The sequence below is a fragment of the Ammospiza nelsoni genome, chromosome 20, assembly GCF_027579445.1.
Source record: "Ammospiza nelsoni isolate bAmmNel1 chromosome 20, bAmmNel1.pri, whole genome shotgun sequence".
NCBI classification, from domain to species: Eukaryota; Metazoa; Chordata; class Aves; order Passeriformes; family Passerellidae; genus Ammospiza; species Ammospiza nelsoni.
In genome coordinates this window covers 3,982,726-4,000,032 of record NC_080652.1, presented here as the reverse complement: position 1 = coordinate 4,000,032, position 17,307 = coordinate 3,982,726, and the positions used below count along the sequence as shown (strand labels likewise).

At 46.5% G+C, this 17,307-nt stretch overlaps 1 protein-coding gene across 1 annotated transcript in view; it reads right to left on the bottom strand.

Annotated features, from left to right (window-relative positions):
- The window catches only part of PAPPA (pappalysin 1), a 175,419-nt gene extending 166,580 nt beyond the window's left edge, over positions 1–8,839 (bottom strand). Inside the window, exon 1 of the mRNA XM_059486423.1 lies at positions 8,443–8,839. Within this exon, the coding sequence (XP_059342406.1) occupies positions 8,443–8,839 (397 nt within the window). The remainder of the gene's footprint in view (positions 1–8,442) is intronic.
- Positions 8,840–17,307: the final 8,468 nt, after the last annotated feature.

Sequence of the window (17,307 nt, the reverse complement as noted above, 5' to 3'; positions counted from 1 at the left end):
ACCCTCACTTGGTGCTGCCAAGCTTATGGATGCTCAACAGTCCTCAAATTGTTCTGATCACTGTCAATGAGGATAGCAGAAAGCAAATTTCTGTGGTAAGATATTTCATTCCTGTCCTCTTTTTACCTCGCCTTTTTGAGTTCTGCTCTGCTCCTGCTCAGAGTAAGAGTACTTTAACTTCATGGATGGCTTTGGGGAGAGTAAACTTTATAATAGGCACTAACATCAAATCAAAGCAGTTTACAAGATGTGCCACTTGTGTCAGGATATGTGGGGAAATAAACAAGCTGCTCCTCCTTGATCATTGGAGTTTAAATGCTCTATTGATCTGGGAAGAAAATCAAAGGGGCTTTGGAAATGGTGTGTGTGTGTGCATGCATGCTCACAGCAGAGAAAATGAAGAGAAATGTGGAGAGACAGAGAAAACAGCACAACAATCAAGTATTCCTTCTCCACAGAAAGGTGAAATAAAGTCAAGAATCATATACAGATATCAACAACCCCCATGTTGGGAAATGGGCACAGAGCAATTGAAGGGTGAGGTCAGGGAAAAGGTACACCTTCATCTTCAGAAACCTCTTTTTTGGGAAAACAAAGAACCAAAATGCACAGCGCAGCAACTGTGCCCAGAACAATGCATGAAGCAAATACCCAGAACCCAGGCAATAGAAGAGTCCAGTATATTTTGCATTTATGAAATATGAAGATTAATCTATACTGCCCATGTAAACAGCACTAGATGGAAAAATTGGTAGCATCGAGAGAGGAGGGTAAATGAAGAAAAAGATTGTATTAGACTTGCTGATGCACTTGAGAGAAAAAAACAGACGATTTTGATCAAACAAGTATTTTCTGATGCATTTTCTCAATCATGTGGAATATAAGATGTGAAGAAGTAAAAACACAATCAAGCATTCATTCCGACTACAACTGTAGGGATGTAGGAACTGCCACACAGGCTAAGAGCAGAGAAGGGTGGGAAATGTCTGATAAAATATTTTTCTCAGGAAAACGGGAAATTAATCAAAACAGACTATCTGTGGGAAAGGATCAGTTTTGGCAAATATTCCAACTTAAAATTTCAATAGAAGTTTCGTAACTGTCAAAACACCTGATTCATTTTAACTCTCTGAAAATAACAAAGCTGATACCTTTTACCAGCCAATGTTTTTCTTTCTCATACTTAACAGTTTTCACAACCAATGTTTTGGATTTTAGGTACTTAAGATGTGTCGATCTGTCCTTCTCTTTTCCTGTCTTGCATTAAAATGGTGACTCCCAGTCTTAGCTAAAGAGCTTTGGTTTATAGTAGAGCACTGGGAAATCTTCTGTGGCCTGGGCTATATCAGAACCTACAAAGTGGATTTTCTGTGAATGTTTGGACTAATTATCTGCTGTTATATCCCTTACACTGCAGGGGACTGAATTTGGCAACCCAGGTGGTCCCTCCTCTGCTTCTGCTCCTGTAATTTCTACTGGGGAAAAGAAAAGAGGAGCTGAAAAAGCAACAGATAAAATTAGAAGCAAAACTATTATATGGGAGCATTTCAGTTGACCCCAGTCATGGAAGGGTTTATTTTTGTTTTTTCAATATGTCTTTTTGAAAAAAGACACTATACTTTGGCTCTTTTTTTTTCTTCTGGCTCAGGCCAGCATGAAAACTCAATGTGAAAGCACTTGGTTAATCCTGTTGCCTTGAGAGCACCTAACCCTGTTGGTTCTGCAACATTTTTCCATAAAATGTTTGGGGTTGGAAGGGACCTTTAAAAGTTGTCCCATCCCACCCCTGCCATGGCAGGGACACCTCCCACTGTCCCAGGTGCTCCCAGCCCTGCCCAGCCTGGCCTTGGGCACTGCCAGGGATCCAGGGGCAGCCACAGCTGCTCTGGGCACCCTGTGCCAGGGCCTGCCCACCCTCACAGGGGAGAATTCCTTCCTAAGATCTGATCCAAACATATTCTCTTTCAGAATGAAGACATTCCCTCCTGTCCTGGCACTCCAGCCTTTTGTCAGAAGTCCCTGTCCAGCTCTCTTGGCTCCCCCAGGCCCTGCAAGGCCACCCTGAGGTCCCCCCAAAGCTTCTCCTCTCCAGGTGCACAATCCCAGCTGTCCCAGCCTCTCCTCCCAGCAGAGCTGCTCCATCCCCTGATCCCCCCGGAGCCTCCTCTGGATCTCTGCAGCAGCTCCAGCTCCTCCCTGTGCTGGGCCAGGGCTGGGGCAGCTCTGCAGGTGGGGTCTCACCTGGGCACAGGCACAGGGGCACAATCCCCCTGCCCTGCTGTCCAGACTCCCCCTGACACACTCCAGGACAAAATTGGCTTTCTGGGCTGCCAGGACACAAGACACTTTTGAGTTAAAGGTGCTCCTGGATGCATTGTGGCTTCACCTTTCTTATGACAGACCCCTGTCCTGGCAGAGTCAGATCCAGGCTCCAAGGAAGGCATTTCTGCACCAAACCTCCCTGCTCCCCTCAGCTGGCTGCCCATAAGCTGAGTCAGGCCCCAGTGACCAGTGAGGTGTCCACTGGCACTTGGATCCGTGCTGGGCAATGTGCTCAGCCAAGGGCCTCTCCCATCCTTGGCAAAGGTGAGTGCACTCAAAGACCATGGAGCTGCCTCAGCAAACACCTGGGTCAGCTGTGCAAGCTGAGACCTGTCCTGTTCAGCCCTGGAAAGTGGCTCCTACCTGTGTGGAGGGTCTGGGTTAGGGTTCCCAGGGAGCCAGTGTCACAGACATCTTTCACGAAAAATCCTTTCCTTAGGATTTTTCCTCCTGAGAAGCTGAGAAGCCTCAGGAACAACATGTAAACAATGATTGTCTGCTGCTGTGGAATGCAACAGGTGCATCTGGGATTGGTCTCATGTGGTTGTTTTTAATTAATGGCCAATCACAGTCAGCTAGTTCAGACTCTCTGTCTGGGCCACAAGCCTTTGTTATCATTCTTTCTTTTTCTATTCTTAGCTAGCCTTCTGATGAAATCCTTTTTTCTATTCTTTTAGTACAGTTTTAATATAATATATATCATAAAATAATAAATCAAGCCTTCTGAAACATGGAGTCAGATCCTCGTCTCTTCCCTCATCCTCAGACCCCTGTGAACATAGTCACAGAGCCAGCATCAGCGAACCCCTCTGGGATTTGGGGTTTCAGCTCATCCCTCCCCGTGCCACGAGTGCCTGGGGCTGACAGGGGCCACCTGTGCCCAGTGCAGCCCCAGCCCCAGCACCCCTTGGCCACCTACAACCCCTCCTGGCATGGTGGGGTGGGAGTGGGGCCTGCAGAGCAGCTCCAGCCCGATTCCCAGGCTGCCCCAACCCCGCCCAGGGCTGGCTGTGGCCATGGCTTCGCGTGCCAAGGCTCTCCAAGGGCTTCCCCTCGCCCTGAGCAGCGAGCCCGCCCTGCACAGCTCTGCTCTGCGCTCCTCCAGACATCCCCAGCAGTCCCTGAGGACAGCCCTGCTCCTGTTCTCTCTCCAAACACCATCCTCGCCTCTTGCTTGCTGCCTCACGCGAGTTGTTCTGACTGAAACAGCCTGGATTGAAATAAATCAGGCTGAAATGAAGCTCGGAGAGGCAAACTCAGCCTGGGACACAACCCTGCGCCTACAGGAGACGGCCATACGTCATTTAGGAATCTAAATTTGCCACCCTTCACACACAGAGTCAAATTGTCCTCACTGTTTTATTACCATTTAATTAATTAGAGCAGCCTATGTGTAGGTGCTTTAAGGGAAAAAAAAAAACACCCCAGCTTTCTTCTAACTGAGCTGTTCTGAGTCTAGAGTGTAGCTGGTCAAAAGAATGAGACCAGATTAAATTGGAAATGTTATAGAAAGAAAAACCAGTTTCTGATTTTTGTCTCAGCTTCCACAGGCTGAAGGAAATATGCTGTTCAAATGCAAATATTTAGCAAATGACAAGCTGTGAGGGTATTTTGTTCAGTGACCTATGAGTCAAGCCATGTCCAGATCCATAGTTATGAAGTGGATAATCATTTGAACACATCCATGGGGAAGCCAAACCCACACAGCTTCCCCCACCCTTCAGGATGGTGTTTTAGAGATTTGTCACCTTGCAGGAACATCTGTGCAGGTGTTCCAGCTCCTGCCACTCCACTCTCCCCACCATGGCCAGCACCCTGGGACCTTGCACATGCCAGCACTCATTAAACAACAGAACTACAAGTTTTATATTTGACTGCTCCTTCATTGCAGTTCTTCATTACAGAACACAACTAGAAATTTCCTACAATTGAGAGACAGGCTGTTGAAAATGCCACATGATCTACCTGCCTATTGTTTTAATTGTGAAACTCTGAATAAAATCTCTTTGAAAACATCCTCAAGTTCCCAGCACACCCAGCACGAGGATCAGCTCTGGAGATAGGACCCAGCTCACCAATTCTACCTGAAGTGCATCAAACCAGTATCATAGTCCAAAACTTCAGAAAGAAACAACTCTCCAAAACAAACATGTATTCTTTAACTCGTTAGAGAGACTAGACCTATGCAGTATCAATTACATATCTTTATAATTGCTTAATTATCGGACCTGACATGGATGTTTCTCAGTCCCTTACATGCAAAAGCTGTGGCTTTTAGTGAGCTCCACCATGCTGATTTTGGCTTTTCTTTCCCTTTGGATTCTGCTGCAGTTCTATGTTCCTCAAGGACTGAAGTTGGGAAAACACAGGCACTCCCTTACATATGAAGCCTTATTAAGTTGGGATCATGCTCCCTGTTGGCAGGCTGAGGAATAGAGAGACGGAGGGGAATGAAACCAAGAAGTGGGGGAAATAAACAACAAAACAAAAACAAAAAAAGAAACAAAACAAAAACAAAAAAAAAACAAAAAAAAAAAAAAAAAAAAACCCTTTCACTCTTCAGAGCAGGCACGCCTTCTTACTCCGACCATTCATCCCGCTCCTCTCAGCTCCCAGCCAGTAAAGAAAGTCAACATCTCTCTCCTGTGAAAACACGAACCACCCCAGAGCCCAGAAAACACCCTGACAGGGACTCGGGAGCACCCCCTTCCTTAGGCTGGGCTTGAGTTTCCACAGCGCAACCCAAACACCTTTGATTCCAACAGCAGCAAGGTCAGCAGCGCTTTGAAGCCCCCTCATTCCTTATGGTGTGTGTGTGCATTACCTAACCCAGCACAGCCCCTCCTTAACCCTTTCGTGCCCCAGCGGGGGAAGGTGCCGGGAGCCGCGGAGTGGCTCCGTGCGTACATGGGAGTGTTTACAGAGGGATGCGCTGGGTGCGCACAGCCCAGCGGCGTTTGTGCGAGAACTCTGTGACCCGCCAGGGATGGAGGGATGGAAGGAAGGAAGGATGGAGGGATGGAGGGTGAGTACGCAGGAGCCGGGAGCTGCTCCGGGAGCCGCTTCGAGGAGCACAGCCCAGCCCCGACAGGGCTCCTGAGCTTTTGCGTAACGCAGATCAATGGGTCACACTTGCAGTTTCCCAACAGCTTTGCCTCTGACAAATGCCAGAGCAGATAGCAGCGGAGTCAAGCAGGGCGGCAATAACATCGCTGCCAAGCAGCGTGAAAATTGGCAGAGCCTGGCACCAGGGCTGCCTCTCATCAGACACAGGGCATGGCCCGGCACAATGACGAACCCACTTAACAGCGCTGTAAAATTAGCCATTTATGAAAACAAATTGAATACTGCAGCAGAGGGTGACGTAAGGAGAGTTGGCTCCAGACAGAAACTCCTGTAGCCTGGATTAGCAGAAGAACTCCGTTATGTCAGGGCTCAGGCACAGGAGCTGATAACAACTCGGGTCCTGCATGGGATTTTTAACAGGCACCACAGGTTTCCCCTATAGGCTCCTGTACCATTTGTAGTAATTTCTTACATGCCAGCAGAGAGTGGTGCAAGGGGAGCAGAGCAGAAAGTAGGGGGCAGAAACTAGGGGAAAACACAAGAGCAACTCCAAAAAAGAGGTGTATTCCAGTCAATCCCACCCCTCCCCTCAGATCTGTACAGTCACACAGCTCCCCACTTTGCCACTGGGATAAAAGTTGGGGTGAAATTCACTTCTGGCACTGCCAGCAAATGTGCCCCAGTCCCTTCCCCTCCAAACACCCAGATGGGCTCTTGATTTCAGTGGGGTCCTACAGATGCAAATGGAACAGCAGAACTGAGCTCCTCAGTCTGTCACATCCCAAAACAGTGAGAATGTGAAAGCCAAGAGTTTTGGCAGCCAGAACCCTTGATTTCCTCATTGAGGGAAGCGTAATCTCTCCCTAAGCTTGCTGCAGGTCTGGGAGGCTGTGGTGTGCAGAGGATACTCCAAGTGAGTTCCTCTTGGACCTCTTCCAGGTGTTTACACACAGAGCCAAACCTGGCTCCTCTTCAAGAGTGCGTGCGAGGGGGGGCAGGGGGAGCTTAAAAATAAAATAAAAATCACAAAGTCCTCCCGAGCTGAGCTGAAGCTCCACGGTGCAAAACTGGGGCATTTCTCTTCATTTTTCACAGTGGAATGTTATTTCCATGCATAAAATGGGTCAAGTGTTTTATACAGGCAACAACCTAACCTCCCCCATCCAATTAAAGTATTTTACTACAAATGATCTTTGTGTGTGTTTGTCTAGGTTCCCTGTCGTGAGAATTAGAGATACTTGCACCAAAGACAGACACGGGGTCCTAGGTGTTGGATTAAGTACGTTAAAAAATACCCTGACCCTGTTTGAGATCTGTGTAAACCCCAATTCTGCTTTTCCTAACTTGAAAGGGAAGCACTTTGAGCCCTGGGGTTTAAGTTAGGGTTGGGAACCAGAAGAGCAGAGTGTGAGAAAGCCAGGGGGAATAAATCAAGGAATAACGTGGTTCACCTATGAAATCACTGCTCTGGAGGCACACGGGACCAGCCCATGCCCGGCACCTCCTGCCCACCCCGGCAGCCCCGCACAAGCGGCGTCTCCCTGCGAGCGAGCGAGCGGAGAAAGTTAAGGAAAAGCACGGCTGACTTCATCTCGGTGTTTTTTTTTTTTTTTTGGTTTTGTTTTGTTTTTGTTTTCTTTAGGACAAAGCAACTGTCCTGCGAGGCGGCAGCGGCGGCGGTCGGGGATGGTGGCAGGGGACAGCGGGGACAGCGGGGACAGCGAGCGGGGCTGGCGGGGCAGCGGCGCCGCCGGCACAGGCAGCGCTGCCTCCTGCGAGCAACCGGCTCCGCTTAAAGGGAAAGGGGAAATCCTCGCTGTCTCTTTAAGGCATCCTAGGACATGGAAACCTTGTGCTTTCAGGGAATCTCCTTGCCAGAAGAACTGTAAAACATGTCTTCCCCCCCGCCCCCCCAGTACCCGTTTTTCTTTCTGACTTGTTTCCTTTTTTTTTTTTTTTTTTTTTTTTTTTTAAGGGCATTTCCATTTTCTATGACTTCCTTCAGAGCAAAGATGGATGTGGCGACATTTATAAGGGTTTGTAACCCTCCGAAAAGTATCCGATTTCACGACAACTTCGCTGCACTTTATCACTAAAGCGAGGAAAGGGCGGGAGGTAGAGGGAGGGAGGGGGAGAGGGAGCGAACGCGGGGAGAGGGACCCAAATTCAGGATGGGCTCATAAAATTTAAATAAGAAAAGTGCAATGCTCCTTGTTATTGTCCAGCTCAGACGGCTTAGACTGGTAGCTGCTTTGAGTACTAAATGATTTTATAGGGCTATTTGACCTTAGAATCATTGATGTTACACTTGCCATTTCTAAGGGGAGACAAAAATACTCCACACATCCTCTAGCTGCAGTGCGAGTCCCAGCCGTAGCTGAGTGTCGAGGGGTTGGGAACTTTATAAACTCATTTGATTCATTTGAGGTTTCACAATAGCCAAAAAGTTCCTTTATAGCTTTTTGGAAACCACACGCTAACACTGCATCTAAAGAGCGAACAGCGGAGTACGCTAAAAAGCCAATAAAACCAAGGAAATCGTAGGGGGACCTTAGATATGCGTTTCTTTGCAGTCACACACCAGTCACATACATTTCTTCCCATATATACAAACAAGCCACTTTCAAACGCTCTACTTACAGTTTTCCAACCTGAAAATCAGACAAAACCCCACCGTGAGAGCTGCCTCTTCTACCTGCACCTCACTCCGCGCACCCAGCGAGACAGAAACCACCCCGGGGCACTGCCATTTCCCCTATGCAAAAGTTTACATAACTTTTCCTGCGAGCCTATACTTCCAGCCGGTCCGCAGAGCTCCGGGATCTCCCGGAATATGTGGCGGGGCGAAGGCGAGCCCGGCGCGCTGGCAGAGGCGCTGCCATCCATCCATCCATCCATCCATGCATCCATGCATGCATCCATCCATCCCCCGTGTGCCGCGGGGCACTCCCGCGGGGCTGGGTGTGCACAGCCCGCTCCCGGACACACGCACGCCTCCAGCCGGCTCCCGGCACCGATCGGGGATGCTGCAGCCACAGGCACGGCCAGACCTACCTGCAATGACAGCCGGAGATCTCTGTCCGCCCTCGGCTTTCAGCCACACTTGCAAAGTGAAGGCATCTCGGGGCAGCTCCACGTCTGCCTTGAGCCGCAGCTGATCACCTTGGCCACTGAAATAGAGCGCCCTGCTCGGGGTAAGGGACTCCTCGTCGTCCTTTACCTCCCGCTGTTGCCTCCTGCGGGGGACATGCCCGGGCTCCAGCCCAGCAGTGGAGCGCCTTCCTCGGGCTAACCTGGTGGCACAGGTGCCCGGGGCAGTGTGGAGGAGCTGGCGGCTGTGCCTGGTGTCCCTTCGTGCCCTGCGGGAGCGCTCGTCCATCCCACATTCGGGTCCACTGGCTAGGGCTGTACAGAGAAGCGCAAGAGGCAGCAGCAAACTCCAGAGCTGCATTTCCAATCTTCCCCCCCCTTCTCCCCTGCAAATCCTCCCGATCTGCCAGCTTTGGGCTCCTCCTTGCCTTGACTTTCTTCTCTTGTTCACCCTTCTTGGTATTTGCTCTTTTTATAACCCTTCTCAGTTGCTTTTTCTTTTCTTTTTTTTCTTTTTTTCTTTCTTTCTTTTTCCTGCTTATAGATTTTTTTTCTCCTTAAAACAAATAAAAATCAAATAAATCAAAACTCCTTCTTGGTTGAAATGTATTTCTCTGTTCTTCCTTCTCTATCTGTCTTCTTCTCCTCTATTCCTCCACAGCTGGAACTCCTCTCTCTCTTCTTTTCTCTGCTGAATTTTCTTCCCTTTATTTTTTTTTCTTCTTAAAAAAAACACATACACACACACTCACACACACTCAAAACAAAACAAAAAACCAAAACAACCCCCCAGCTTTCTCCAAGACTCAGACCCACTGATTTCCCTCCCCCCAAAAGATGCTCTAATCTATTTATTTTTTTGGCCTCCTTTATAACATAAGCCACAACCCCCTCCTTTCCCCCAACCTCCCCCCTCCCTTCTTCTCCACAAAATGAAAGAAAAGAGAAAAAGCCCCTCAGAAGATGAGTAAACAAGAATATGCTAATCTACTCTAGGGTGCTCCACCTTCCCAATTGAATGATTCCCATTAAAACTGCAGGGATCATGACTAATCAATCAGCTTGAAGGAGCAGATAGCTCCAGAGGTTCAAACACTTTTGCTGTTTTCCTTTTTCCCCCTTCTTTTCCTCTCTTTCCCCCTATCACTTCCCCCCCCTTATTTATTTTTTAAAGAAGACAATCAAGATGAATGGATCAATGTGACAAAAATCCTGCACCCCACTTTTTGCAATCTCCCCAGCTTTCTTTCTCAGTCCAGTCCAAAACACACATTCCTATTTTTTTTTTCTTGGCAAAGGAGAAAGCTATTTCTCCTCTCAGACTCCCCGTTGCACTTTGCTGGTAAACCTTATGCTCCTCTGCAGCACATAAAGAGTCTTGAAACTTGAGTCTCAGATTTTTTTTTTTAATTGCTTTCTTTCTTTCTCTCTTTTCCACTCTCTCTCTCTCTCTCTCTCTTTTTTTCTAATTCCTTCTTTTCCTCTTATTATTTTCTCAAAGTTATGCAATCAGCCAGGCTCCCCCTTTTGTGGTCCCCCTCAGTGCAGTTGTGTGCAGCTAATCCAAATGTTGCATCAAAGGTCCCCATCGAATCATCAGGAGCTAAAAGGAGAGAAGCTTTTTGAAGAACATTTGCCTTCCAGAAGCTGTAGCAACAGAGTAGGACTTGGCTTTTGAGTGCTCCAAAGACTCCTGGGTTATTTTTTTGGAAATAATAATTAAAAAAAAAAAAATCAATTATTCATTTTATTGGTGGATTGAATCAAAAAAATCCTCTCCGAATATTGCTAATTTTCAGCCTAAGGAATTCAGCTCCCCTGGTTTCCTTGGCTTGGTTGTAGCCACAGGTAAGCTCCTGGCTGCTTGCTGGTTTGTAGATCTCTGTTTCTGAGCTGGGACGTTTCTTTTTTTTTTCCTCTTTTCTTTTTTTTTTTTTTTATATTTTTTTTCACTCTTGAAAGATCTCAAAAGCTCCCCCTGATGGCAACAAAAAGGATTTTTCTAAGTCCTTAGTCAGTGGAAATGACTTGGCAGTGGCGCTCACAGAGCATCAGGGCCACTGCTCTCCTCTGAAGAAATCCAGTAAAACCAAGTTAAAAAATCACACCAAACCCGGCCACAAACCACTCACATCATCCTCTTCTTCCCTCTTTAAATTGATGATTGTCACATCTTACTTTCCCTATATATTTTCAACAGGAATCATTAAACAGTTTTCCTGGAACTGGCATCTCTCTGCTTCTGCAGGCAACCCTGTTAGCATTGCTTAGTTCTGACAACTTCCAGTTAAAATATACATTATAACGGTAGTGAAAGTCAATTTTTCCAATGGAAAGGATTGTTGCATGATCACAAGCCTTCCAAAAAAAAGTTCTTTTTAAGTTTCTTGCTAATTTGAGCACTCCATGATACACAATTGGCATTTTCAGTGGTGCTGGGTTTATCCACAAAGTCCCACCAGAAGTCAAACACAAGCACAACCTTAGAGCCTCTCTCTATTCTCCCTCCCATCCCTCCACCACAGCTCTTCCTACAAAAAAAGACAAAATACTGAGAGCATCTACCAAGTTTATAATACAAGACCTCCAAGCCATTAAGCCTCTCAACAGCTGAGAGGAAATGTTTAACTGGGAAATAAACGGTACAAACTCCTATAAATGTCCTGAAGAACTCTCAGGGATATGAAAAAGGCACTTCTCTCTCTGTGCCTGTTTGGCAGAAACAATTTAGGATCTAAGTGCTGCACTGCACTGCTCTAACTTAGCTCATAGAGGACACTGCAAATCAACCAAAAAAATCCAAAAAGTTTCAAGTGAACCTGTTCAACTTCAGCAAGAGCTAAAGCAGGAGGAATCCTGCTGCCAGGACACTGCTTCCTCCACATGACAGCTCCTCTGAGGGCCCTGGGAACTCTGCACGTGTCCAGGCTGGGAGAGCAGGCTCTTAAAATAATGCCGGTTCCACTTTTTCCAGGAGAAAAAGCTAATTCTGTGAAATCGCGGTGTTCATTAGGGACATCACGATTTGGCTGAAATCATCAAGGAAATTTACTGAAACACTTCAATTTGATAGCACTGCATCATTTAATTTTGGATATACTTGACCTTCTGTCTCTTACAAAAGGGTTTCACTGTGACCAAATCACACTTCAATGCATCAGCCTGCAGCTCCAGTGACAAATTCTGGGATATTCTTGCTGCAGAGGAAAAGCCCAGAGCTCTGCTTCCTGTACTTATGGAAGACAGAAAAAAAGTATGGAAAGATGGGATTTACCTCTAGCCCACAAATTACATCTTCAATCAGTTTTATTCAAAGACATAGTGAAAGCATGGAGAAAATGTAATATATAAACTCTAGATGTGATAGAAAATGAAGTGGAAGAGATTTGATTTTAGGAATAGTGAGTAAATCTTGGATTCCTTAAGTGTGTGGGTCAGATCTAACTTCCCTGACCAGATGAAATTCTCCCCTGCACAGATGGACATTTATTCTCTGCTTAAGCCAGTGCTTAAATGATGTAGAGACCTGGCAGAGAGGTTCCTGCCCAAGGAGAATAATCTTACTGCTGCGCTTGAGTGCAATATCCTCCTCAGGAAAGGGAGAGGGAGACTGTCTTGCATCTAGAGGTATTTTCATGAGAAAAGGGCAAAAAAAAAAAAAAGCATCTAACCCTAGTTACACACATAGAGAGAAGTATTAGAATAGATATTTATGACACTATGCCAAAAAATAGCATTGAGCTAAATGCTGTATGCAGTCATTATAAGGAGAAATACTCAGCAGGAATCTTAGCTGAAGCTGCCAATAACTCCCAGGTTCAAGACTGGAGCTGAGTGAATAAATCATAACAAATAATGGTTTTGTCAAATTTCGACTTTTTTTCCCTCCTATTTGCAAGTAGACTGTGAAACCTCTCAAATATGTTTGAAATTACATGGCCATTTCTTCCTTGTCGTTAGTATTTCTCCAAGGCCAATTAGCACACAATTTGCTGTAATGTACACATTTTCACATTTGTTCTGTGTTAATTGGGCAAGGAAGTCACACAGCATTATTTTTGGCTCCCCGGGGGGTCAGGTTTAATCACTCATGATACAGTAAAATTACTAATTTTACATACGATGGGAGTTTCCATGCTTGAAACTCTCCTTGCGAAAAGCGGCGCTGGCTCTTCAAATTACTCACACGAAGGTCAATTAAAAACAATATTTCTTGAAAGTTGAGCTGAAAAGTCTGCCAGATACAACTGAATTGAGGCCCTACTATTCTGGGTAAGTATTTGTGCATATTTGTCCTCTCCATGCACAACTCCATCAATCACAGCAGAGGTTTCACAGTCTTCACCCCTCACCGATATCCCAATCAAGTCTCTCCCAACTTGGCTTGGGTTAAGGATGGCTGGAACACAATCCAACAGCTACTCTGCTCAGAATCAGACAGGGCCCAGACACCAGATTTTAACACAACGTGTTGGATTCAGGGCATATTTTATGCAATCAGCAATGGTATGATCGGAATCACGCTGCCTCCACAGAGCAGCGTGGAATGAAACCCAAAGAGCTGAGAATAGCTTCAAAGAAAAGGGGATTTGGGCACCCTGGTTTGTGAATCCCATGAAGTCCAGCACCTTTTAGGAGAAACAGAGTGACTTGGTTGGTGACATGGTTGTGGAATGCGGTTGCATTGGGTGGAGTGAGGCCACAGCTCCTCGTGAGCCTGAGGAAACATTAATGAATGAAATGATAATAATTACAAAAAAAAACAACAGTGAAAACATGTGAAGCATGTTCTGTCTTGGAAAAGACTGAACAGAAGACCTAATGTGGACTCAGTGTAAATCCACCAGATTTTTCATTGTTTTCTCTATCTGTCATTCCTCCTCTTATTTTAAACAGAGTGATTAAAAGTCTGTGTTCTGCCTCCGCTGTCGCACTCCATACTGATAACAATCCTGATTCCAAGGATTTATAACTATTGCCTGCACACTCATCATTCCACACAACTCCACTCACTTGAAATCACAACACCAGCTCTGGGTTGCCTTTATTAGTGGATAAGAGACTCTTCTGCTGCTGGTCCCTCAGCTGCCCCTTATGTAAAATACTCTGTTAATTTACATCAATAAAACAGCCCCCATGTCAATTTGAATCACACCCTTTAATCCAGAAAAGTTTACTGAACAATTAAGAAGTGCAATAAATGACAATCAAGACTAAAGGCATAATTGATGACTTTATGAAGGTTTCAGTAATTTTATAAGGTAATTTGCAGTCAGCGGCTATAAATTCCTATTTAAACCTGGCATACCACTCTTTTTTGCCCTGCAGAGAGCTGTATTTCCTAACAATACTGATGCCTGTTTGCCTGGAATTCAGTTACTTTATCCTTCAAATTCCCCTCATGAAATATTGTATTTCCAGAAGAAGTTACATACTCCTTGTATTTTTTTCACCACATTCTTGAAATACATTCTGGGGGATGGGCAGAAATCTCTGTTCTACATTGTGGTGAGAGTGATAAACCATGGTAGATGATGGAAGCAAAGGGGCACAATCTTCAATTAAACCATGTAAATGCTGTTTAAATTAGTGGACCTATTTTGATTTGGACTGATACTCTAATTCTGGGTGCTCAGGATGGGCTGTCCAGGTGAAATCCTGGCACTGAAATCCTGCCCTGACTGAAATCCTTGCTCAGGGATGAAGAGAGAACAACTGTGACCTCAGCTGCATGGTGTCACTCCAAGGCCATGTCCCTGTGACCCAAAACATGCTCATGGGGATGCTCCAGGTTTATGGGATCAGCCCCAGTGAGTCCCACAGGGTGAGTTTAGGACCAGACCCTTCACATCCCACTTCTCCAGGGCCACATCTGGATGCGGGAGAGCACCAGGCAGGTTCAAAACCAGCAGACTGTTGGGGGCAGCAAAATCACAGCCTAAAGCAAAAGGTGCTGGGAGGAGGAAGGACCTCGTGGGTCTCAGCAAGTGCCCACAGCACCCAGCCCAGCCAGCCCCACAGCCCCCAGCCCAGGGCATCCCTGTGTGCCCTTGGCAGGGACCAGCTCTCAGCACCTGTCCCAGGCCTTCCTGGCATTGCCCCTCCATCAAAAGCACTGCCTGGAGCCACCTGCCCCTCTCACACAAGTTTAAAATCCCAACAAGAACACAAAACATTTTTGCTCCCCCTCCTCAGTTAAGAAGCCTAAAATGATGCCTCTTTTAAAAGTCTGCTCACCCAGAGATTTAAGTTTCCCTGATGAAATCATGATGGTGAGAGCCAGAAGTGCAGAATGTTGTATCTCTTCTGCACTGTTTGCCCCATGAGGAATTCTGGACATGCCATGAAAAAAACAGGGAAAACCCTGTGGAGTGCATGAGGAGATGCCTTGGTTTTCCATCATGCAAGATGTGCTATGTGGTTCCCAAACCATCTCACTTAAAAGCAACACATTCTCCAGTACTTCTGGGTTTGGATCAAAAGCTGGAAGAGAACAGGACCTGGTTGGGATTGAATAGGGAACAAGACAAGCAGTCAACTGCCCAGGAAGGAAACAACTCCTGGTAATCTCTTATCTCCTGGTGATTTGCTGGTAGCTGGTTCAAGGCTGGCAGGGAAGGGACAGAGCCATTTCTTTATGAGCACTGTCACTGAGTTTGGGCTTCCTTGAGAGAGCTGTGTCCATGACAGGATCCACAACCCCACCCTGACTCTGCTGGGGCCACCCCAAATCCACTTCTGGAATGCACAGGAATAGCCAGGCTCCCACAGCAGCCAAGACCAAATTGTGAGGACTGGCCAGAGAAAAGATTGTTTCACTCAACCAAAGGTGTATCTGACAGCACCAGACAGCCAAGTAACCCTGCAACTGAAAAAACTGGTTTTGCTTTTTACCCAGGGGTTCCCTGGCTCTGTAAGCACAGAGTGCATCAGCAGATGTTCCACCCCCGCATCCACACACAACCCACACCACTGCAGTCACTGGGCATCAGTCACCTCCCCACAGCCCAGAGGTCAAGGACTGGCCGGGCTCTGGAGCCTAAACTCTTCTCCTAGAGCTGCCAATGTCTTCCACACAAGATAAACAGCTTGCAGGGGTGCAGAGAGAGGAGGGGGCTGCCTTGGGAAGGCACAGGGGGGCTCTGCTGTCTGGGTACCTGTGCAGAAGACACATGGGAGGTCATCACTCTTCCAGGGCTCTGCTGTCACACCTTCCTTGAGCCATACATCACTTGAACAACATTAATGAGAGCGAGGTCAGCAGCAGCTCTCCTGGAGGAGGAGCCCAGGAGAAGCAATGGGGTGGCTCTCCAGGCCCTCACATAGGGTGGGCTCCCTTGGGCAGAGTGGGGACCAGGAGATGGGGATGGAGAAGAGGGTTCTGCTTGTGCAGTTCTCTCGGAAGAGCCATGTCGCAGACATCTTTTTATGAAAATCCTTTTCTTGGGATTTTTTCTTCCTGAGAAGCTGAGAGGCTTCAGGAACAAAATGTAAACAATGATTATCTGCTGCTGTGGAATGCAACAGGCGCATCTGTGATTGGTCTCATGTGGTTGTTTTTAATTAATGGCCAATCAGAGCAGAGCTGGCTCGGACAGAGTCTGAGGCAGCTGCCTTTGTTATCATTCTCATCCTTTCTATTCTTAGCTTAGCTAGCCTTCTGAGATGAAACATTTTATTTTATTCTTTTTAGTATAGGTTTAATGTAATATATGTCATAAAATAATAAATCAAGCCTTCTGAACATGGAGTCAACATTCTTGTCTCTTCCCTCACCTAAAAACCCCTGTGAACACCATCACAGAGCCACACAAGCTGCTCTGAAAGACAGAAGGGAAGTTTGGTGCTGGCATGTGTGTACACACAGGGAGAGATGAGGAGCAGGACCCAAACAGATGGAAATGCAAGGCTCAGGAACAATCTAGACAATTCAAATATATCAGGCCATGCATGATTTGGTATTCACAGGCAACATCTTCAAGAAAGTTTAACATACCCAAATGTTTTTCCTAAACCAGATTTCTGCTTCAAAGCCAGTACTAACAGGATTAACACAAGAGACCTGCCATGTCTTGCTATTGGAGATGAAAATCAAGCAAACGATAAACAAATTGATCAAGAGAAAGACACCATGTGTCAGTCTGCAGCAAAGAAGCCAAAAGACAGAATTCAGAGGAAAAGCTGCTCGGCATTTGAGAGCTATTCCCAGTGAACCGGGATTTCCCCTCTCTGCTTTCATTTGAATGGCATTTGAAAAACACAGCTGCAGAGTCCCATGCACACCAGGGATGAAGCCAAGAGGGGAACCCTCCCAGCCCTCAGCAGCAGATCTGAAGAGAGCACTTTGTCCTGAATTCAAAGCACCCAGAGCAGTTTGTCCTGAATTCACAGCACCCAGAGCATGAGTCAAGCCTTTCCCTCAAACCTTCCCAGAGCTCCACCAACATCTGGCACCCCGAGAGGCCCCATAGATCAGCAAAGGGCTGATTTGGGGCTTCTGCCCCAAGCTGGCACAGGAGGATCCCTCAGACCAAAGTGTCACTATAGGACACGAGAAAACACAAGTGCACACCTCTGTTCTCAAGGTGAAGGAAAAAGGGAAGTTTATTTTCTGACTCCAACATTTATAGTTTTCCAAGAGTGGCAGTGGATTGGAGGGTGACAGTGACACCTCTCCAATGACACTGGTCAAACTAACAGTCTATCAACTTTCTCTTCTTCCATAAAGGCATGCAAAACAATGAGTTATTTACAGAAAGTGTGCGAGAAAGTTCACTACAAGATTGTCAACATCAGAAGGCTTAGAAAATCTTAAAAAACCAAAGTGAC